This window comes from Montipora foliosa, chromosome 13 (genome assembly GCF_036669935.1).
Source record: "Montipora foliosa isolate CH-2021 chromosome 13, ASM3666993v2, whole genome shotgun sequence".
NCBI classification, from domain to species: Eukaryota; Metazoa; Cnidaria; class Anthozoa; order Scleractinia; family Acroporidae; genus Montipora; species Montipora foliosa.
Genome location: NC_090881.1, coordinates 8,487,999 through 8,511,897, shown reverse-complemented (window position 1 = coordinate 8,511,897; position 23,899 = coordinate 8,487,999). Strand labels below are relative to the sequence as shown.

General features: G+C 41.0%; 2 protein-coding genes across 2 annotated transcripts in view; one reads left to right on the top strand and one right to left on the bottom strand.

Moving 5' to 3' along the window:
* The window catches only part of LOC137984051 (FERM, ARHGEF and pleckstrin domain-containing protein 2-like), a 54,914-nt gene extending 45,025 nt beyond the window's left edge, over positions 1 to 9,889 (top strand). The window contains exons 31-35 of the mRNA XM_068831260.1: positions 2,997 to 3,241; positions 4,487 to 4,594; positions 4,886 to 4,945; positions 6,451 to 6,542; positions 8,997 to 9,889. Of these exons, the coding sequence (XP_068687361.1) occupies positions 2,997 to 3,241; positions 4,487 to 4,594; positions 4,886 to 4,945; positions 6,451 to 6,542; positions 8,997 to 9,078 (587 nt within the window). The 3' untranslated portion in view covers positions 9,079 to 9,889. The remainder of the gene's footprint in view (positions 1 to 2,996; positions 3,242 to 4,486; positions 4,595 to 4,885; positions 4,946 to 6,450; positions 6,543 to 8,996) is intronic.
* An 8,939-nt stretch (positions 9,890 to 18,828) lies between these two features.
* On the bottom strand, positions 18,829 to 19,488 carry LOC137981640 (uncharacterized). Its single transcript, XM_068828721.1, has one exon. It carries the CDS (start codon positions 19,486 to 19,488, stop codon positions 18,829 to 18,831), a length of 660 nt encoding a protein of 219 aa, XP_068684822.1.
* Positions 19,489 to 23,899: the final 4,411 nt, after the last annotated feature.

The following is a 23,899-nucleotide window of genomic DNA, read 5'->3' as shown; positions in this document are numbered from 1 at the left end:
TTATTATTTTAACTGAAAATTTGGAAGCGATATCTAAAAGCCGTTGGAACAGGAGGTCTGAGAAGTTGTAATTTTGGCGTCAAAATAGACTCCCAAGAAAATCGAGCTTGCAGATTTCGCGTGCAGTTCACGGTCTGCTGAATAACTCCGCCCCCTACCTGAAAGTCAATTATGCTGAGCCAATCAGCATTCGGGCACGTGCTAAGGTAGCAAATTGCGCGTGAAGGCTGTCAATTCACACCCAATCCTTTCACGTGTGATTAATAGGATACGTCAATCCTTTTTCGCGCGCAGATTATGGCGGGAATCAAAGAAAAGCGATTTTAGCGGCTTTAAATTAATTTTTCAGAATTATCTTTTCGGGAAAATTTGCTTCACAGCCCACCTATTCAAGATTTGTAGTGGCATCCTCGTCTCGAAGAGGCCATGGTTAGCGATGGTGATTTGGGCAGGATCTTGTATGACTGTGTAGCCCGATCCTGGAGTGGCAGTCTCTGTTGCAGGTGTCGCAGACGTGCCTTGTGGAATCGCGCCCAGAGACTGCGCGTTCTTTCTTCGCTGCTCTCTTGCATGTAGCCTGGACTCTAGCGTTCGCTTCCGCCTTTGAAACCCCCTCTTTGACACTTTGCCACCATGTATCTTGGTATTTAGCGATGTCCTCCCATGCACTGGGTGTCGATTAGTGCTGATCGCGAGTCTCGCTTGATGAGGTCCTTGTAACGCAGCAGCGGTCGACCCACGCGACGGACGCCCTCCCTCAGTTCTCCATAAAGGATTTCTCTTGGCAGGCGGTCAGGCTCCATGCAATGTGCATGGCCGAGCCATCGAAGGCGTGGCTGAATGAGCAGTCATGGCATGCTCAGTGAGCCAGCGTGCCCCAGGACCTTGGTGTTGGTGACTCTGTCTGTCTGTTGTCGATGGTAATGACTGGGGGAGACTCAGCACCTTGTGCCAGGATGTTAGTCTTCCTGAGGCTGATTGTTAGCCCAAACTCCTTGAAGGCGTGGGACAGCTTGTCTTTGAGATGTTGAAGGCCCTCCTCGCTGTGGTATGTTAAAGCAGCGTCTTCTGCAATCAACAGCTCCCGTATGAGCACCACGTAATGTTGAAGAGTTTGCCGTCTGACCTCGTCCGGACGTAGACACCTTCTGTACAGTCTACAAAGGCATACTGGAGCAGCGTCGAGAAGAGACCCGAACAGGGTTGGAGCAAGGACACAGCCCTGCTTTACTCCACTGCTGACTGGGAAGGCATTGAAGGTGACCCCATTGAAGCAGACCGTACTTTGCATGGCCTGGTGAAAGGAGGTGATGATCGCCAGGAGCTTTGAAGGGCAGCCAGTCTTCTGGAGGATCTTGAAGAGCCCGCTTCTGCTCACCAAGTCAAAACCTTTGAGGTCCACGAAGGCGAGGAACAATGGCTGCTGCTGCTCTCGACACTTCTCCAGCGGCTGACAGAGAGAGAAGATAATGTCTACTGTGGGCCTCCCGGCTCTGAAGCTACACTGTGACTTGGGCTCTTCAGGCGGGTCAAGGTGACCCGAGTGAAGAGTTTGCCATTGATGCTCAGAAGAGAGATGCCGCGATAGTTATGGCAATAACTATGGTTACCCTCGTTCTTTTGCAGGGTGACTATGTTGGCATCTCTCATGTCTTGTGACCTTGCTCCCAGCACAGGCAGAGGAGCTCGTGAAGCGGTTGCAGGATGGTTTGCTTCCCATCCTTCAAAACTTCTGGCGGGATACTGTCCTTCCCCAATGCCTTGTCACAGGCGAGACCGTCGATGATCCAGTATCGGCGTGTTGTCAAGCTCCTCAAGTGTTTGTGACGATTTTCTGGGTTGAGTAGAGCTGCGAGCTGCATGCTCTGATCAGTGATGACCTCGCCAGTCTTTGATTTGAGCGAGGCTGTTTTGACGCTCGTAGGGCCGGTGGCAGTCTTGATGCCGTCATACATCCCCTTTGCGTGGCCGCAGTCCGCTGCTAGCTGGAGTTTGGTGCATAGGTTCTGCCAGTACTCGTTGGCACAGCGGCGGGCAGTCTGCTGGGCCTTGCTCCTAGTTTCTCGGAGGGCGTCACGTGTGCTTGGGGAAGGGTTCTGCTTGTGAGTCATTGCAGCATCGCTTTCCTTTTGGCCTCCGCGACTGGCTGCATTTCTTCCTAGCAAGCCTTGAACCAGTCAGCATTCTTGCGTTCTTTCTTGCCGAATGCAGCCATGGCTGAGTGGTAGATGGCATCACGGAGGTGAGACCATTTGGCATCCAAGTTGCTGGTTTATGCGCAGCAAGTTTCTCCTGGAGGTTGTCAGCGAAGCTCTGAGCCTTAACGGGGTGGAATGTGCCACAGGTGTTGATGCGGGAGTGACCCTTGGTCTTGCCGCGGTAGATCTTTCTGGGCTTCAGCCTGACCTTGCGTGTTCTTGCTTGAGTGCTTTTTTTGTCTTTCCAATATGACCCGCTAGAACCAATACCAAAATAATCTTGAATTCACTTTCATGGTGACTCGTTTCAAATTCATTAAATATAAATCTGGCGAGACCCTTGCCAAACAATGTTAAAATCACTTGAAATATTTGTAAAGTGTTGGAATGCTTTTTATCTCTAATATTCATAGTCTTAATTACATTCTACATCGATTTTTCCCCCCTACCCCCCACCCTTATTGACGGAGTTGTGTTTTAGAGTGCAACAGACTACCTTGTGTAGTCCATGAGCAATGGGAGAGTGACCAAGGCAAGGAAGGGGGGGGCGGTTCTGAGTGACTAACAGTGTAACTAATTGATACTTGGTGGTTCAGCATTCTAACTTGAAATCGGACGGACATAAGCTCGATTATTAATCCTCTTTTTAAGCTCTTGGTTATCACTGCGCTAAATTTATAACATCCATCTGTTTGCGAGTCACAGTTCTGATCGATCGGTACATTGTTTGAGCCACGTGGAAGACATTGTACAGCACAAATAAACTGTTTTGAAATGACCTTAATCTGTTTGTTACAGAAAATTCAGTAAATGGAGATTCACCGTACCCACAAATGGGGACTATTGGTAAGGTTTTACCCCTGCCCACCCCTGTTAAAATCACAGGAAGAACAAACGGTGATGGGTCAGATGACGAAGCTGGTTCCAGTCCTGTTTCGACTCTTGACAAGAGACATGCGCACACGCATACAATGTCCACAAGGAGGGTTTGCTGGCATAGAAACACTAGTATCAGCATGAAGGAGCACTCTCTGTCAGTTCGGGTGAGTTTGCGCGATATAATACATTTTGTTTTACATCTTGTCTGTACAAAGCCTTATTTGACAAAATAAACTTAATGTCCATGCCTTAGTTTGTATTTAGCGAGTTAGATGCATGCAGGAAGAACCCTATTGAGCCGGCATTCTAGTGAGCAGCAATATTTTGCGTGTGCAGACTCTGTGATTCCTGCATAGCGTTGTTTCTCCTTTAGTTTGCTGCGTTTATGACGTTTTACAACTAGTTTTTGCTTTAAGAGAGACTGAATAACAAAACTATTAGTTAATGATATGATAAGAATGCAGTAATCGACTCAGATTTGGGGTTTTGCTCGTTTGCTTTGCTGACGTCGACGGAAGAAAACATCGCTGAAATGGACAAAGTCGCCTCGTTTTGCTCTTAAAAGCCTTCTTTTAAAAGCTGGCAAAGATGGGAAGCGTACACGGCTTGTCCAAAGATTCCCGTTTGTCCACCGATGTTTAGTCGTGTTGGACTGGGTAAATTTCAAGATGGGTGAGAATACACTGTGCTCAAGGCCTGGGGAATCGGTCTGGTGTGGTGGTGTCTTCCTTGTCTCCCACCTTTGCAATCGTATCTTGGCTGAGTTTCATTGATCTCAATATGACTCAAGGGTTTTGTCTGGTTACTCCAGTTTTCTTCCCCCATCAAAATCGACACGCAGCTAATTACATCTGGCTGTGGTGCTGTGTTCCGACATCAAGCATGGAGCGAATAGGGGTTGACGTAGGCGCTTTATCTATGCTTTCGGCCCGATATCCTGGAGCTGCTTCCCTCGTAATTCAGTTCATACGCCAAGAAGGGCGAGGATTAGCGGGACCAGTTTCTCTCTTTCTCTTCGTAAAGGATTGAAATGTACACTCCTCTGATTCTTACAGTCTTTACTTTTGGTGCATTAGTTCAGCCATATGAATCTACTCCGAACCGTTGTTTACTACGGAATGGCAGGAGTGAACGCCATCAGGCGTCGTGTTTTTCACAAAGACAGCTTGCCATTTTGAATATTTAAAAACAATTGAGACTTACTTTGATTTGACCAAGGGGCTTGAGCCCCTTCGTGATAGTGCCTTGTCGGGATTATTTTGTTGTATCAGCCCTGAGATATTTATAGGATAGCTGGATGGATTTCAATTTTGTAAAACAAATGCAACCAAAAACAGAACAACTTACGATTTTGAACATTACCACAGAACTCTTCCTTACGAAAATCTCTTGTTTCAATCTATTTGCAGAATCAAATGAGTGGGGAGTTGTTGAGAAAATTCAAGACTGGCAATCGATGGCAGAAGTTATGGGTTGTCTTTACAAACTTCTGTTTGTTTTTCTACAAAACGCACGAGGTTTGTAGTCGTGTTACTCATTTAATAATGAACCAGCATTTTCATCAGGGATATTATGCGAGTGGTCGTAGCCTCTTTTTCCTTTAATTAGTATTTCTATTTTCGTTGCAAACCTGATTACCTCTGGCTGTGGAGATCACTCAAGCATGAACCCATATTACATGGGAAATATGGCGGCTCGTTCGTTTCTTGTAAACATGTCAGATAAACATTTCAGATAAACATTTCAGTGTTGTCATTCTCGAACGAGAAATTTTATGTATAACAAATTCTCTATTTTCTGTGTCGCAGGACGAATTTCCGCTGGCTAGCTTGCCACTGATTGGTTATTCTGTTGCCAGACCAGTCGAGGTAAAGTGACCAAATTTAAAACTGCCAAATTGCAATATCAATAGACCATTTTACAGTTGTAGCTAGGTTACCTGGCCTAAGAATGGAACCGAGGCTGCCGGTGACCCTGCTTGGGTACAAACCTTCGTGCTTTTCTGATGTTAATGTAGACTAATTAGAATTACAACAACACGATTTTCATGATAAAAGCGGTGAGGTCTGTCTCAATGCATAAAGGTCACCGGCTGCCTCACAGTCATTCATAGGCTAGGGCAGTGAGAAAACAACTGTAAAATTATGGGGTTATATCTCCGCCAAAATTCAACTTCGGAATTTGATATCCAAGTGTCAAATTTGAGTCTTGATTTTCATATTCGACATCGAAGTTTTATATCCAACATTGAAGCTTTTAATTTGACATTGAAGTAGAAAATTTTTTATTTCACATTCGACTTTCAAGTTTCAAATTCAACTTGCATCTTTTGAATTGAACTTCACGCATGAATGACTTGACCGTAATTTCGTATCCATGGTAACGGTAACCACTGATGTAGTTGACTGAGGGCTCGCAAGGCTCGGAAATTTAGGAATGGTGGCTGAAATATTGAGAAGACTCGCAGAGGTGGTACAGGAGACGTTAACAGTACTTCTACAGCAACATTTACAACATGTCCCAGCACTCGACGAAGTCCTTTTGACTAATGGCTGTTTTTGCTTAGGTGGCCTCATACACCACAAGCCTTTTTAGAGACATTACGCAGAGCCGTGTGAGAACATTCTCACAGAGGACAGCCGCATCACCGGGAACTACATCCCCTTCTCTTCTCGAATAGTGTATGGGTTCTTTAACGTCCCACAGAGAACCTTTAAACAAGGAAGATATTTGTGAGACGGGGCCTACGGTTTATAGTCCTTATCCGAGAAGACTTAAAGTCTTACTTTCCCTTTTATCCCTTCGAAATAAATTGAATAGTTATAACTAGATTATGTGGCTCGAACACTAGTGAACATAGAGAGCGGACTTCAGGAACTTAACGAAATTTTTCGACTTTTGGGGGAGGCTACAACTCCCTTGCGTATGGGTATCCGGTCGTATTATTCGAAGTCAGATTATTGTTACAGAGTGACTTCATTCTACAAAAAGTCAGATTATTCCACTTAGAAATAACCAGATAACAAGTCTTTAAAATAGTTAAATAAATAATCGTTTATTCCACTCTCTTGCAATTAAAATGTAAACTGAATTAACAGGGGATAATTGCAATGCAATTATACTACTACATACTATAATATATAATATCACCCAAATACTAACAACCAGTTTGCCTTATCAGCAAATACTAACAACAGTCCAATATTAATTTCGTGAAAACATGACATTCACCTGACGCGAGACAGTATATCGGGGGAGAGAGATGGATCATTTTAAGTTGTCATCAAGCCGGTTCAGACTACATGGACCTAAAACAAAGGTTTCAATTCGATGTAATCGATGTTACAGAACCTTTTTCCCTTTATTTTGTTAGGACGATGGTATCGACAAGGAGCTTGTCTTTAAACTGCAGTACAAGACGCACATTTATTTCTTCAGAGCCGAAAATGAATATACGTTTATCAGGTAAGAAGCATGCTTTATCATCAGCCATTCTACACTTTTCACGTTTTGAATTAAAAGCTTGGTGGTATAATCAACAAGTCTCACACCTAATCACTTGCCTCCCCAAACTCGAAGTGAGAACTTTGTCCGAAGGTTTTTGTTCGGCCGATTTGCTTTATAGTTCACAGGTTGCGACGGGAATAGTCTGAAGCCTCTCACTGACTCGGTCGTGAGTCAAACAACCCCCCTCCCCTCCCCTCCCCCCCCCCAAAAAAAGGTCAAAACTCAAGCTAAAACCAATTTCAACACTTTCAAGTAACTGTTAGAAGGATTGACTCAACAACGCTGCATCACCAAGCAGCTATGATGGGATTTCATGTAAAACGACAATTATTGCTTAAGACATAGGCCGTTTTCGGAATATCAGTAGTCAGCTTGATAGTAAGGCAGAGAGGACAAAAACAATGGAAACAAGTTGCAATAAATGCGAAATATATTAGCATGTCATCCACTTTCCTTTGTCTTTGTCCCCTAAACCTCTCTTTCAAGCTGAATTTTAATATGTCGAAAGTACCATAGCAACAGGTGATCGATCTAAAAGCACCCTACATTTTATCTTTCAATGATTATATCTTCACTATAAAACATTGCGATAAAATATTAAGCATGATAAAAAAACGGTAAAAAAGTTTAAAATGCGACATTGCGACTTAAGTCATTGCAATGAAAATAAAAATGAACTCGAATATAGTATGAAAATAAAGCATGAAACTATGTTGTTTACCCTAGAGACGCAATCAAGTAAAAAGCTTTTGCTCGAATGGAGTCCTCTTGAATATTGACTGAAGGCTTAAGTTCCTTATTGAAAAACTTTTCCTGCAGAAGACAATCATACTTAGTTTGGCATTTCTTAAGAAAAGAGAATTGACTGCTTAAACTGGAGGTGTCAATACCACCATGGATATTAATAAGATGCTTGCCTATGGCAGAATAGAGGTTTTGCACCGCAGCCATGTTGCATGGCAGGAACAATAGATTCTTTTTCCTTTGGGAACAAATGTTCTTTCTAATGCAAAGCATTTTCATTGTTCCTGCCATGCAACATGGCTGCCGTGCAAAACCTCTATACCTACGTTCCTGAATGCGTTGATGCAAGTGCCTTGTAGTAAAGCCTACATAATGAGTCACACTGATCACATTTAAAATTATACACAACGCATTGATTGTTAACTAAATCAGGCTTCTTCTCCTTTGGCCGAAGAAGCTGTTGAAATTTAAATGTGATCAGTGTTTTCATTACGGAACTTAAGCCTTCACTCAATACTCAAGAGGACTCCATTCGAGCTAAGCTTTTCACTTGATTGCGTCTCTAGGGTAATCAGCAAAACTTCCTGCTTTATTTTCATTATATATTCGAGTTCATTTTTATTTTCATTGCTTGATAATGATTTAAGTCGAAACGTCGCATGTTAAACTTTTTTCCCGTTTTTTGACCATGTTTAATATTTTATCGCAATGTCTTATCGTGAAGTTATAAACAAAATCTCCGCTAATTAATGATTATATCGCAAAAAGGATTTCAGTGACCTTCATTTTTATTGCTGGATTGTAATTATCAGGCTAAATTGAAACTCAAAGTTTGAAGTTATCTGTGGTGGATTAAGAGCTACAGCTTCGTAATTTAAAGTTGGCTCTCCTTTCATACATTTCCAATACACCGACATAATGAGATTGTAATGAGATTCCTGGTACGTCACAATAGACATCACAAAGTGTCCCGCACTTTATGTTTCGCAAAACTGTTACTACTTTTTTATGGATTAAGGTTGGGGGACACTTTGTGATGTCTATTGTGAAGTGCTATGAATTTCATTATGACGGTGTATTGGACAACCCTCCTTTTGTTCCCTGCTAGCAGAGGTTTCTTTTCTTTTTTGCTTTCGCTGTGCTGACGATTACGGGAAAAGAGACCTCTTCCATGGGTCGATTCTCACTTTGATCCAAACGCCGTCCACGACCTCGGATGGCACTCTTCAAACCGCATGTTCCATGATATGTTTGCTGACTCTGACGTGAGCCCGCTATGTCCCGCGCATTCCTTTACAGTATTTCCGCTGTTGTTAAGTGAGCCCACGCAACGTAAAGTATCTCGTGAGGATTCGATTGCTAAGTGACCACCGCGCATACTCAACACAACGAGTTTCCACCCATGGCAGAGGTCTGTTTTCCCGTATTCGTCAGCACAGCGAACGCAAACGAAAAGAGATCTCAGCTAGCAGGGAACTCCTGTTGCTATGGTGACCTATCACGTGTCAATGAATGTGACAAGTATTGTTCGTCGATCCTTGTAATAAGACAGTAGCTTGCAATTGTTGAAACTGGTTTTAGCCACTTTAAGTGCATTGTAGTCATAAATAATGACGGATTTGTTTTTAAAGAAAAGTTCAATAAACAGTATTTTTATCCTGTTTTCAGATGGATGGAAGTAATCTCTAGTGCAACCCAGAGCTCTTCAAGAGCCCGTATTTTTAGCCGACAAGTTAGTGCTGTTCCGTAAGCGACAAATTTTCAAAGGAGCCAGAGTTCAAAGACAGCGCCCTCCGCGCAATTATTATTTTTCGCATTTTATATCACATAAGGCTTCCGTTAGAACAAGAGCGCTGGTTCAATGGAAGCACTCAAGAGCCATAGAAGTTACATGATGTCCCCATGGTGTTCCAGTTCTGGTTAACATGTTGGTTGCCTTTTTTGTATAATGAATTTTATGTGACTATTTTGAGAAACCCTCTCAAACGCGTTATTACTTATTGGACTCAAGTCATTTAATGTTTGATAATTCCTCGCATTACAGTTGACATTAATGTATAGCACTTTAACTTACGTAGGTCCGCCAATGCTCATTCCACCAAAAAAGCTCAGAATATGTGCTCTCATTCTCTCAGTTTCGTTTGCACGAAAGCTTTGATGTCCGGGAGGGATTATAAAGAAACTGTAGTTGGGTGCGTTTTTGAGCGTTTAAAACACGAGAATTTGCTAGTATATAAACTGTGGTGAGGTTGTAAGTAAATGGACTGCATTCCTGAGAGTAATTGAGAAGCTGATGTTTCGAGCGTTGAAGGAAATTGCGAAGGCGTCTGTTAACCAGTAGCACCAGTAGCATTTCAACCTACCCAACCACTCCATCAAAAATGTGACTTTTTGTTTCCTTTGTCTGCACCAAGGCAACACAAAGGCAACACGCGGTGCTTAAAAGAATCTTCAACAACAATTGTTGCTTGGTATATCAGCGTCCCATTATCCTCACGGAATAAATGAACACTTCCCGTTCCAATCCAATTTATTCTTGTTTAGTGTGGCCCTGCTATGAGATTTAAAAAAAAAAACCTCAACTCCTAATTCCTTAAAGGGGCTAGGTCACGCAATTTTAGGCAATTTCAGCACTGATCGAATGGTCATAGAATTAACTAAAATATCAAAATAACTGTTCAAAACTATAGAAGAACTCTAACAAAACACAGGGAAGCCAAGAAGGGACATGGATGGACAAGAATGAAATGGATTGAATTTGGGTAAATTTGAAAAACGTCGGTCCACCTTTTTTCAAAATTATATCAATCTTTGTCAAAATTTCATTTACAAAGCTGGAAAATCATTCTCAGTTGTTATGAGGCCGTGAGTTTGCAAATGAAAGACTCTTGCTCTGCCAATTTGCCGTTTAGAGATCATAATTAACAAAAATAAGCAAAATTACCTTAAATAGCATGACCTAGCCCCTTTAATTCTCTCTTACCAAGGGCTGTCGCTTGAAATGTCAACTTTTCGATTTCCCTTTTGATCAACTTCCTTTTATAAACTCATTTGATGCTGGTAAATTCTCATGTTTTGATTTTGTTTTAAACTGTGATCCTTTTGTGTGGCTAGCGGCTACTACGATTCTCAGTTTAGTATGACACAAGGGAAGGTTGGTGACAAAGTTACTTTGTTGTCAAGGGCAATTTGCTTCGTTTCCAAGACTAACTTGTAGCCTTGACGTCATGAGCGATGAAGCCCGCCAAAATATACTATTGGTAACAGTTAAATTCAAACTGGTGACCGTTAGCAATTAAATGATGTCAAACCCCGAGCAGTTACCCTTGCAAAAAAAGCAAGCTCCCCTTGACAGCATGATAATTTAACGCTGAAAGTTTGTCACTAAACTTCCCTAGTGTTATACTCAACTGAGAATCGAAGTATTACTCGTGTCGTATCGTGTCAGGATGTTGTAATTCTTCTGCAGCTAATTCTAGACCAATACCTTTTAGAGCGGTTTTCAAATGAGTGTCGTAAAACCAAAGACAATCCAGTAAACCAATCAAAACTCGAAGTAATTACACGTAGCCGACACAAAAGGCGGGAAAATGTGCACGCGCGAGCCACAATTGGTTTTGGTTTCACTTCTGATTGGTTAAAAAAGTGGCGCGAAAACTTTGAACCAATCACTGAGTGAAGTAGATGCAAAACCAAAGTAATTCGCTAATTACCTTCGACACTCAATTGAAAACCGCTCTAGTAGCTTAATTTTGCGGTCGAGCGAGAATTTGTCGAGCGCCCATGCGCAACATTTGGCCCACAACGTGCGGTTATTACAATTGTGGCGTCTCGAGGCAGATATCGCAAGCATGGTTTTCTTACGTAAACCAACTCGCAGAGACCAAGAGAGAAATCGGGTCTATATAAGTAAACAAACTTTTTATTCATATCGAGGCTACAGTTTTCAGCTAGTGTATGTAAGCATAGCTTCTTATTCCGAAGTAAAAAAAAAAAGAGATTTTTCTTATGACAGTTTTGCTTATTTTGGCATTGTTTTAACCAAATTGAAAGCGTTAGCAAAAATTTGCCAGCAAAGAAATACCGCAAAAGTCACTAGGATTTAGTACGCAAGGACAAAATGCCTGCTAACAAGTACCGCAAATAACCAAAATAACACATTTTTCAAGATTGAAAACGTTGGCTACACTCTCTTAGTCAAAAAAATATCGCGAAAGTCGAAAGGATTTCGTCTCCAAGGACAAAATGCCTCCTAACAATACCACAATACGTACTCCCTCCCCCCTCCCCTAATGCAAGTTTGCATTTGCATCTGTTTCACTGATATAGCAAGGTGGCACTTCTAAACAGCGAATATTTGTCCTTACTATCCATCTGTATTAGTTATTGTACAGAAAACGCGCGAAGCTAGTACAAGTATTCCACGATACTTGTACAGTTAGTCATTTGTAGTGCCGACGTTTGCCCCGCAATGTGTCACACGTTCTCGGTTGTTTACAAGTCACTTACTAAAACAGAGTGCGAAAAAGGTGGTTAATAAATATCTTATTTCACGATTGTGTAGTATCCAGGGATATTTTTACGTGTCCCTTGTATTTTGATTCGCCCTACGGGCGTATCCGTTTTAGCTCTCGTGGCATAGATTTTGCGGACAACCTTCAAAATGTCCAGCACCCTTGATTGTATTGCGCAAGGGCCTCCACAGACTAGACATTTAGTCGTCGACAACTCAGAAATTATCGACAAGTGAAAAACGCAGTGTGTGGGACGACTTGTCGACAATTAAACGCTATATTTTAAGTTGCCAACAACTAAGCAATTTCCCTTTTCGAAAAGGGAAACTGCTAAGTTGTCGAGAACACGTCCCACACACTGCGTTTTTTAAGCCCCGTCCACACGTATGCGGATATTTTTGAATCCGCAACCGGTGAATTCGCTGGCGAATCCGGAACTTTTGAATACGCTATCTAGAGTGGAAATTTTTGAATACGCTATGAATTCGGAACCGCGTTGATGCTAAATACCCGGATGACGTAACAAGATCGAGCCCAGTTCCTTACCATGAAATCAATAGGCCATTTCCGAGTTCAAGTCTGCCTTCTCTTCAAAGCGAGTCTACGTGCGAAGTGATATTGATATTCTACGTGTGATATTGATCTTGCCCATAGTTGTTGTGATTCCTTGTGATTACTTCTAAGAATTGCTGCATCAATTCTAGCAGGGTTCTTAAAGTGTAAACTAATACCAGTAGACCAGAGGTTTCGAGTTCACAGATGCCCATACTATTTCATGGTTTAGGATTTGTATACCGCTCATATCACAAAGGCTCATTCCCGTTTACAATTCTTTCTCTAGGGTGAGATCGGACGTCAGCTTGTAAAGCCGCCTCTTGCAGCCGTAATCTGTCCATATTTGATCTCACCCACCCAACCCACGCATGTATGTGAAAGGAGGGCAGACCACATCACCGGGGTCTCCCCCCACCCACCCCCCTATTCTTCACGAACAGTGAGTGGGTTTTTTTACGTCCCACAGTGTTAATTAACAGAAGAGGTTGTGAGACGGGGCCTGTAATTACAAAGGCAGCACTTTCTCCTCAGTTGTTTTAATTAAGACCCTGAGTGTTGGTCGGTCCAGAGTCGAACTCACGACTCGCATGGCATCCCGGTGCTCAACTAACTGAACTACCGGTGCGCGAAACTGGGTCATGGCTGTGAGAACAAATTGGACAGTTGCAAAGAAGACTGAAAAAATAGAAAATAAAAACATTCAGGCTTGAAAGGGATGCCTTCCTTATATTCATGTATATATCTTTTATTTTTCCCTCCATTCGATGTCTTGCCCCCTTGCTAAAGTGGTTTAAAAGTTATCTTTATGGCCATCGTCAGCGTGTGGTTAACAATGGACTATGCTAAATGTGAAAACCTTAGGGTTTCAAGAAAGCGCATCAGCAGGCGCGTAGCGTCCTATACGCAAATACGCACGTGCGTACTTGAAGTGACCAGAAAATTTTGAAATTTTAATTGTTTCTTTTTTTAACATTTTACTTATACGCAACCAAGATTTCCTTATGAAAACACAACTTTGATTAAATTCTAAAAACTAAAACAAAAGCTATACCATGTTCTCACTTAGTTTTGCATTGACTTTTTTTACACTAAACAATGCAGTGTTGTTTGGTCAGCGTGCAACAAAAAGGCGAAGTTGCAAAGGAGCGACGTTCCGAGAACGTTGTTGACAATACCAGTCACGCTAGCGCAACCAAAACAATGTTTTGTTTACGCCAAGTTTGCTCAAAATAAGGGCAAGACGCTTTGTTCTTTTCTTGTATTAACACAACTATTTCGAACAAGAAATAAAGAACGCAGTATTTTTCGCTTACTTTACCTAGGTTTCTAGATCATATGTACTTGTGCGTACTTGAAAAAATGACCACGCTACGCGCCTGATCAGCCCAGTGCGCTCTTACTCTCTTGACGACACCAGCCTTAAAGTAGTCTCATCCGTGAAAGATCTGGATGTCATGGTTACCAAGGACTTAACATGGTCTAACCATGTCAAATGTGTGACTGCAAAAGCAAACCGTATGCTTGGTTTTATTAAGAGGAACTGTGCCGGAATAATCAATAAAGATGCACTTAAGCTGCTGTACATTTCCTTGGTACGTTCTCACCTTTGTCATTGTTGTCAAGTATGGGCTCCTCAAACATCAATGCTGATGATGGAGGCTGAAAAAGTCCAAAGACGTGCTTCACGCCTTCGAATTGTCCACGTTTTTTTGGTGTTTCCGGTTACTGCTTAATTAAATCATTTACCTCGCTCTCTTCTTTAGAAAAACCCATTGCCCAGCTAGTAAATTTCACGCGAAAAACCGATATCGCTACCCTGGTTCCAGAGGTTTTTCTTGAGCCGCGAAAGAGGTGCGAAGCGGTGAAGACCAGTCGCGAAGCGGTGAAGACCAGTCGCGAAGCGGCGAGATGAGAAAAACCTCTGGTTACCTTAGACTTGAATCTCACTTTCATGCAGACGCCACCAGGGTCAGGATCTCACCCTCAGGCTCGGATTGGTTGATATTTTTACAAACACGCAAATTAATATGATTGGTTCATTTGATTGGTAATACTGAGGGGACGCGTGTTGCTAAGTTGCCATTGGTCCCTTTTGTAATTAACAATTTGACGCGTTTGACAGAGGTACTAGCTCGTGATGTGACAGATCGGCGTTAGGAAATTTTGTCAGTTCAAGGTCAAAAAAGAGTTTTATTGACGTACTTCATTCCATGCACGACTGAGATCATTCACATTTTGATGTATTGAAACACGCCAGCTTTGCTTGGAACACTGAGAATCGGCAAAATACGACAACCAAGAAAGGACGAACTTCAAATAAGACCTTCAACAAATTACCTGTCCGTGCTTGAAACAATTTCAAAACTTCTGGAAACACAAGCTAGTGATATTTCTCCCTAATTTTACGAAAACGCATTGCGATGACATGTTTATAACTTAAGGGCAAAATTGTCTTGTCACTCGAAGCACACAGTGTAGGCAAACGGTGTAAAAAAACATTTGCTCGCTTGCATTTTAGAGCAAAACTAAAAAAAAAAACAAGTCAACTATTTCTTTATGTCCAAAAAGAGTACAGATGATTGTTATTTAATTCCAGTTGAGAATAAAAATTCGAGTTTCATTCCTGGACAAAGTACAAAAACGATTAAACCACTTTTTAAAAGCACGCATCCACTTGAAATAACGCATCCGTAAAAATAACCAACGGTTTAGTGTCTAAGAAAAAAAATTGTGGAGTAACTTCTTCCACCAAGTCTGACCTATTGCCGGTATATTGCTTTGTTGTTGTCGTTCTCTTTCTCTCTTCTTTCGTTTCTGTTCTTCTGTCATGGGTTGTCCAGGCATCATGCGACCTTATCAAAATTAAAAATATTCTAAAGATATGCCAAAATTGAGCTCTAAGCAAACTAAAAATAAGCACTCAGCTTTAAGTTTATATCCCTCGGATGGTTGACTTGAACATAGTTTGTAGTTACTATGACTTGAAGAGCTGCGTAGCCACCAGTGAGATCCTGACCACAGCTATGTATGTGTCAAACCTGGATTGAAACGGCGAAAAATGCAGGAAAAAATATTTTCCAAACCGTTTTCCCCTTGAACACGAAAAGCGTCGGCTGTTAAGAGTTTTAGTTGGCATAGTATTGCCGTGTAGCCGCGTCGGGCCACAGAGAGCTCGCGAAAAAACCAGGTTTGAGCCTGCGATCCAATCGATGATGTATAATATCAAAAATGTACGCTGTAAACTAGCTGGAGTGTCAGCTGGATTATGGCCTCGATATGGTCAGGTGATACTGGTCACATTGGCATATATGGAGGGATGGATGGACGTACGGTCGTACGGTCACCCAAACCAAAGTTTCTCGCACAGATAGGTTACCATATTTTCTTACCCATGGTGCTCCGCACGCGCGCGATGATTGAAAAAATAATGGACAATCGATATTAAAATCTCAAGGTAGGGGGTTATGAAATGGTAATCTTACGCTTGCCCACGAAACTCCTTACCCCAAATGAACAAAAATGTTATAAAACTGTTGTCCAGCGCTTAGTCAAGTTTATTTTCCGTTACAGCAAGGTAAGTCCATTCGGCAACATAAATTTCTTTGATAAGACCGCTTCGTGACATCCCGAAAGACGGCTGCGGAGGAGACTAGATTACCACCAGACCAAGGAAACATCTTCATGTCAGGGTGCTTCAACTTTTCGATAGGTCCACCGATGACATGTCCAACCACAAGCAAAAGACACAGCATAACGATGAATTTCATCTTGCATGGTAAAAAAATACATAATTGTTAAAATCACACTAAATCTAACTTAATTATTAAGAATCTACACTATGAAATCTCTTATTACTTATGTAAAATAATTATTGCTCGTGCCCAGGCCGTAGGCCGCAAGAACCTTAATCTGCAGCGATTTTTTTCTGACGTACGCAAAGATCACTTCTGTCGTATTTGCGAAGGCGCTACCTTGTTCTGGTCTCTAACATGTCCAAAACTCGCAGCTCTGGCGACGAGAATGCTCAGTGCTGCGAGTATGCTGACGAGTGTTCGGAAATTATCTCCGGCTCCACAAGCACATGTTTTTCAAACCTGCAGAGCCGAAGCTCAACATGCATTCGGCTATTTCCGATATGTTCAGACACCTTACAAATGTACCCACCGTTCGCGGTAGTTGATCAGTGGTGGTGAGCTTTTAATACATTTCGATCGGAACGGGTCATTCCGCGGACTTTCATGCAATTTGAGCTTACAAGCTTAAGTTCAAGTTCTCAAGAGATCAGTTGAGCAATTTTTGAGCACAATTGACATAAATGCATTTACATTTCAAAAAGAGCAATTTAGTTGCTAGTGACTGCGAGCAGGAATTTGACGATAAAGTAAGCTTAAAAAGAAGAAGAACAACAACAAAGCCGTCATGTATGATCATCGAACGCAAAGATACAAGTAATTGCTTATACTTTGTGACAGTTATTCACATAATTGCTAATATTTTGTACACTCTACTTCGTGGATCATCAGTTCTTTCAGTCTTTTTACGTTGCGTGCTAATTGTCTTCGTATATTTTACATTACTAAAAACTGAACTAAGGATATCAGGTTTCCAGCATTTTCATTGGCTCGCCGGACACAGGCTATCAGTTATTCTATTCGGGCTTGCAGGATACAAAATGATTATAACCAACTAAGCGCTACGAGCCTCGTTGGTTATCTATCACTTCATATCGAGTGCTCCCTCCTAGGATAATTGTTAATTATTGTACAATCGACACCATGCCAGCAATGTTTAATGTATTTAAAAGAAGCGATGCATGCAGTCATTTGTACATGATCAAGATGTTACTTTAGTGAAAATAAAATAGAGAAAGGAAGACAGATCTCGTTATGCTAAATTTGTGTATGATAGTAGTTTTGACCGTGTATGCTCGTGTAAAGTAATCCGTCAACCGGACGTCGTGATCGGTACCTGTACGTAAACAGGTTGAAACAATTTTCACAGAAAAGCAGAAAACTAAGAATGTTTGTGTGAAAAAGGATTCTTAAGAATATTCCATTGTCATCAAAACTTTATCCTTGTATCAAATATAGGCTGAGAAGTCTACATAAAACAAAAGGAGGTGTGTATAAGAACTAAGGGAAAAAGCGGCTTCCTTTTTAGGCAAATTACATACAAAAAAAGAAGCCTTTTACTTGCTTTAGAAGATATACGAGAGAACGGAAAGGTTTAAATTTCAATAAACATCGACTGATAAAGACATGTAAGGGGAAAATTAGTGTGCACAAGAATGATGAACAAACACACGGGTAGTTGTGTTATGCTTCAGCTGTGTAATGTCAAATCCTGGGCCTCTTATACAGTGTTCTTTTGCGCTTTAACAGAGCGGGTTGAAATACAGCTTTGGTGTGCTTCTTTTCCCAGTTACTTTTGTCGCTGATTGTCTGAAAATTGTGGGTGTGGTCTTAATTTGGAAATACGACTTTTTTGTTAGCGTTTGAAAATCCTTTGAAAAACAAACAATTAGTGCTTACTTTAACATTTAAATTTTTTTTGCCATGTTATGAATTTTAGGCGTTTATCTGGTTAAATTTAAGGCAAGTTTAAACTTCCATACATGTGTTACTGAGGATGTCTTGTTGCAAGTGTTTCAATGATATTAAATTGTAGAACAAATAACATGATGAAAATTCATTCGTGAATTAACGAAAAGGGTATAGAGTTATTACGCCTTTCAGGAACCCGGCCCAGGTCTTTAAAGGTCAAACGATTTCACGTACTTTAATACTTAAAATGGCGGACGTCAGTTGCACTTTGCCAAGTCGAGAGCAGCGCCTTTTAAATATGTCATGTTCATTTCAAACTGAGTCACATTAAATAAGTAAATTAAAAGTGATTACGTTTTTGCACCAATAGCATGAGTAGGATGGCCTGTCAATCATTGAGCTATTTTGGGAAAGGTAATCAACATGTATTTGAACATTACTCCATAAGAAAATGCGAAATATATGCCCAATGAATGTGATATTTTGCAACAATAACGTAGTTATATGTAAAGCATACTGGAATACGTACAATAATTGTATTGCTAGCGAGGATTAACTAACCACGGTTTTAAACAACTCCATTTATTACACCAGCTTTCTGTCAGTCGCTGTACTTTTCACAAGGGAGGTTGAATAGGGTTCAAAATCTAAATTACAGCAAATCGCGTTAGTGATATGAAAAACAGTTATCCCTTATAATCAAGCAAAGATATTTACCCAGTGGTATCTCACAGTTTCTCTCAATTCCTCTTACTAGCAAGTGACTTAAGTTGCGTAATCATGTCTATGACGTCACCTAACAAATTCTAATCACGGATTGTTGGCGATACACTCCCCCGCCAAAAAAAAGGTTACAGTAATCATAGTAAATAGTATCTGAGAGTTCACTTAGAAGTTAATTTTGTTTTCATCAATCGGTATAAGTAATACAAGTCTCTGTACAGGATGTTGAACAGTGACATATCCTTTGCCTTGGTATTGCTTCATAGGTTCGTTTACGGTGAGATTCTTGTATTGCACGTCTACTCTTCGCACTTTCCCATCTGCACCTGGGTAAACATTTGACACTTTTCCAAGCTTCCAGTTTCCTCTCACTAAGTTGGAATCTTGTATCATAACTACGTCTCCGATTTTCAAATTTCGGTGAGATGTGTGCCATTTTTGCCTTAATATCAAGCTTGGGAAGTAGTTCGAGTTCCATTTTTTCCAGAATGTATGAACAATTGTCTGGACGAACGTGAAACGTTTTTGGGTGTTCGCGTTTTCATCAAATGGGCCATTTGGTATCCTGCTTGTGGCTCTGCCTAACAGTAAGTCATTTGGGCATAAATATGCTCCGTCCTCAGGGGATGTTGGGTGTCGCCCTATTGGTCTTTCATTCAGCAAGTTGGCAATCTCGAATAAAACTGTTTGCAATTCAGAGAAGGTTAAAGCATTTTCACCAACCGAGAATTCAATTGCTCGCTTGACCGATCTTATAAGAGCTTCAGTTACTCCATTTTGCCATGGGGCATCTGCTGGGGTGAAGATCCATTGCAATCCTTTCATGACGCCATATTCCTTAATTTTCTTCCAATCCCATGTTTTTGTTATAGCGGTTAGTTCCTTACTTGCTGCAATTAGTTGAGTACCGTTGTCAGACGCCTTCTGTATAGTGCGATGTGCCTCTGTAATGTTGATTGTTGGTCGTCGTCCGAAGAGAAGCACTGTCGTATTCAATAGCACTCCTTTGATTTTGCAGAAATTCAAGAAGACTAGGGAACTTTTTTGATTTGTCGATGTGACTTCCGTGACAACTAACCATTTCCGCCCATTTTCTTCTGATGTCTGTTGATAAAGCTTTCTCTATAATACTGACCGAACTCGTTGTTGTAATTTCCGCTTCTAGACCGAGTCTTGTGAGGTCTCTGTATCCGTCTTCTACAAGAGTCACGAATTCGATGAAACGTTTATCTTCTCCTTCCTTAAGTGTTCTGAATCTACGTATGCCGTCAATGATAACGTCTGCAATTTTGGCTGGATCTCCATACTTTTCGTCCAGTCTTCGCCACATTTCTTGCACATCGTCGTCTATGCTCTTTACCAGGCCTTCGGGTTCTTTTCCAAGACAAGAGCGTAGCACATATGAGGCATCTCTTCCACGAATTTGTGGCATGACTTGTTTGTTGAAATCTCTTTTAAACTGAGGGTAATGACGTAGTTCTCCATCAAAGTGCGGCATTTTTACCTTTTCCAGTTGGAGAAAGGAAGAAGTCGCGTCAGATTCCTGTTTTATCTGCTCTTGTTCTTTTACGTTAGTATATCTAACTACAATTTGTTCAACAATTTCGTAATAATAGGTTTGGATTTTAGCTATCCATTGCATCTCAGATTCGTAGGTAGGTAGATAGGTTTGGATTTTAGCTATCCATTGCATCTCAGATTCGGCTGATTCAAAGGGCAATAATTCTAACAGTTCAGCGTTAAAGGTTTTGCAATCTTGAAATTGATCTTCTATTTGTTTCTGTAAGTCTTTTAACGCAAAATTGGGCATTTCTTTTGACTGCAACGCGTGCGAAATACTTTCGTAAGAAGCTTCGAAAACAGCGCGCGCAGTGTTCCTTTTAACTTTTGCGTTGTCAATGGCCTCTTGACGAGCCGCGTGCTCGCGCGTTGCCTTTTCGCTTGTAGTGACATTTTCGACATATTTCACTTTACGATTAAATGCATTGGAATATTTTTCCTCGACTTCTGTCATCCAGATTTCTTCTTCGTCCACTAAATGCTCGTCAGTCAGGAAGTTAACATACTCTAAGTGCTTCCCTTCCAGTTCTTCCCATGCATCAACAAGTTTTGAGTAATTGGTTTCTACTACCTCGATTCCTTGGCTTGTCTCTATGGACTTGATCAAAATGTTCCGCTTTCGTGTGAAGTTTCCCTTGGCAATTCGCCGTGAATTCTTAGCTTTGTCGGTCATCTTCTGTTCCAGTCGTCGCTTAGTAGCTAACCACACTGGATTTTGAATATATTGCTAGCGAGGATTAACTAACCACGGTTTTAAACAACTCCATTTATTACACCAGCTTTCTGTCAGTCGCTGTACTTTTCACAAGGGAGGTTGAATAGGGTTCAAAATCTAAATTACAGCAAATCGCGTTAGTGATATGAAAAACAGTTATCCCTTATAATCAAGCAAAGATATTTACCCAGTGGTATCTCACAGTTTCTCTCAATTCCTCTTACTAGCAAGTGACTTAAGTTGCGTAATCATGTCTATGACGTCACCTAACAAATTCTAATCACGGATTGTTGGCGATACAATAATGTTGTCGTATCATATGAAACACCCACTCTACTTGAGGACGTTCGCGCCAAAATCTTCCTACGGTGAGATTTTCTTCATTTCTCGCCTAGAGTTAGGTCATAAAGTACTTACTCCAAAAATGAAAAAAAAAAAAAAAAATGGGGGTCACCGACTTTGTTTCGGAGAAAATGGCAGTGGAAAAATGCCTTAATTTCGAGAAATCGGTCATAATAGCGAGATGTAGGCTCATCTGCTCATCCATCGAAAATCATAAAAATAAACTGTTGGAGTGAAAGTTTCCGTGCATAGGTTTTTAGGAGTGAGATTTTTAGATAATTGTATGCCGCTAGGGATGTGGTAAACAGTAGAGTCCATCCTCGACGAGCGTTTTCGTAAGCTCTATCCGTTGCAACCACTACCGGAATTCGATGGCACGAGGAAGGAAAATGTTAAAAAAAGATAACTTCTTACGGTGAGAATTTTTTCATTTCATCATATTTTGTAGATAGCAAGTAAAGTAAGTGATTCACGATTAAAAAAATAGGGGTCACCGATGATCTGAACGAGTAAAATCGAGGTGATTTTGCAAAGCTCTTGGAAAAGTTCGTTTGTCACGCTTTTGCGTGACCTGTCGGGCAAGGACTGGAACCCAAGAGAGGATCGATCGTTGAAGAGATGAAAGGTTTTTACCGGAAAAAAAAACTTTCTCGAGCATAGCAACGAAGTTTTAAGCAGGGGTCATCTTCATTTGGTTGGTGTTTTGTATAATATCTCTCCATTGCTGTCATGCTCATCCTCTGGAGTGTGTTTTTTTGTGAAATTCAATCGCAGATTGTTTCCACGCAGGTCCGCAATATTCAAGCGGACGAGGACGAAAATACTGCTCTATTTTCACGAAAGTAAAGGAAAAGAACTTTAAAAACATGCATTCACTTTGAACTTAAGTTCGTAGGGTAATAAAAACATTAAAAAGAAACAGCCCCATTAAATTTACGCAACGGTTCGTCCTCGAGTTTTCCAAACTTTCAGCCACTAGTCTACTCGATCAGCTACCTTTTCCAGAGCTTTTCCATCCTCCCGCTCACTTCTCTTCGAAGTTTCATGATGATTCGGAAATAAATGTGCCATTCTTTTGCCGGCCTGGAATTTTTTCCTCGGCGTTTTTGTCGCCATGTTATTTTAACTGATGCTTGAAAAATCTGTGTGAAAGTCAAGTAGACTAGTGCACGACTGATAAAACCTCGCGAATATCAGTCGTGCAGTAGTCTACTTGACTTTCATAAATATTTTAAATCAATTTTGACTGATCACGATCTTCTCTGATCTAACGCTGTGCAAGACTTATCGTCCACGGTTTTTGCAAAGGTTTTAAAACCTCAACTTCACTAATGCTCGAAGTAATGCGTGACATATTACAGTCGCGTTACCTGCGCAGTAACGTTGCGCACAAACAATTAGCGCGAACGTCCTTAAACAAGATGCACTTATTATTTTTGGTCACCATAGCAACAGGAAAACCACTGTTATTGCTATGGTAAACTATATAGGTAACTCGGTGTTCAAATGTTAAATTAAGTAGTCCTTCTTAGTCCATAAGGGCCAACCAAGTGGAATCCAAGTTGCTGTAGACGAACTAGTTGGGCAAGCCGAGACAGATGAGTTCCAATTGAATGAGACCAAATGTAAAGAGTTGCAGATAAGTTTCTCAAGATCTGCAGATTCTTTCGAAGCAGTTACTATCAATACCAAACCAATAGAGGTTGTAACCAGCGTAAAACTTCTTGGTCTCACAATTTCAAACAATCTTAAGTGGAACGCTCACATAGAGAATGTTATCAAAAAAGGAGCCTCCAGGCTTTATCAGTTAAGACAACTTAAGCGTGCAAAAAGGAGATCCTGCGCAGCTAGTTTGTTTTTATACTACGTGTATCCGGCCCCTGTCTGAATATGCTTGCCAAGTTTTCCACAATGGTCTACCTAAGTATCTCTCGGAAGAGCTAGAGAACATTCAGCGTCGTGCACTTAGAATGATTTTCCCAGATTTAGGCTATCAAGAAGCTCTTAAAGAGTGCAATATTGCCACCCTCTACCAACGGCGCCAATTGCTGACGGAGCGCCTGTTAGATGAAATCAAAGACAACAGCTGCCATAAATTACATGGCCTTTTGCCGTCACGTAATCTTAGTACTGTAGCCTTAAGGAGAAAGCGCGCTTTTAACGTACCTTTTTGCAGAACAAATAGACTGAAGAATAGTTTTATCATGTACAACGCGGCTATTTCTTAAAATTCTTCACGTATGATATGTGTGATAGTATACATGAATAGCTTTTTAGTATTTTTAGCTTTTTTTATTTAGTTTTTCATCTTTTTTGTATTTAGTATCAAGTAAACATTTGTACAGGTGCGAAATCCAGCCTTCTGGCTGCAATGGATTTTTAATAAAGCTATTTATCTATCTATCTATCTATCTATCTATCTGAGAAACGGCTCTTCCCCGTGTGCCGAAAAAGATTCTTTGCATAGGTTTAATTAAAGTTCTTAACACTATAAGTTACTCCAACTAGCGGTGCAATTGGAACTACAGTCTGTATTGTTATGTACTATACTTTATATAAAATACGATCTTAGACCGTTACTTCTTTTTCTTAATCTTTTGTTCCCGTTTTGTTATGTAA

Excerpts from the sequence above, each read along its gene's own strand:
- LOC137981640 (XM_068828721.1), bottom strand. The coding sequence starts at position 19,488 with ATGAAAGGATTGCAATGGATCTTCACCCCAGCAGATGCCCCATGGCAA.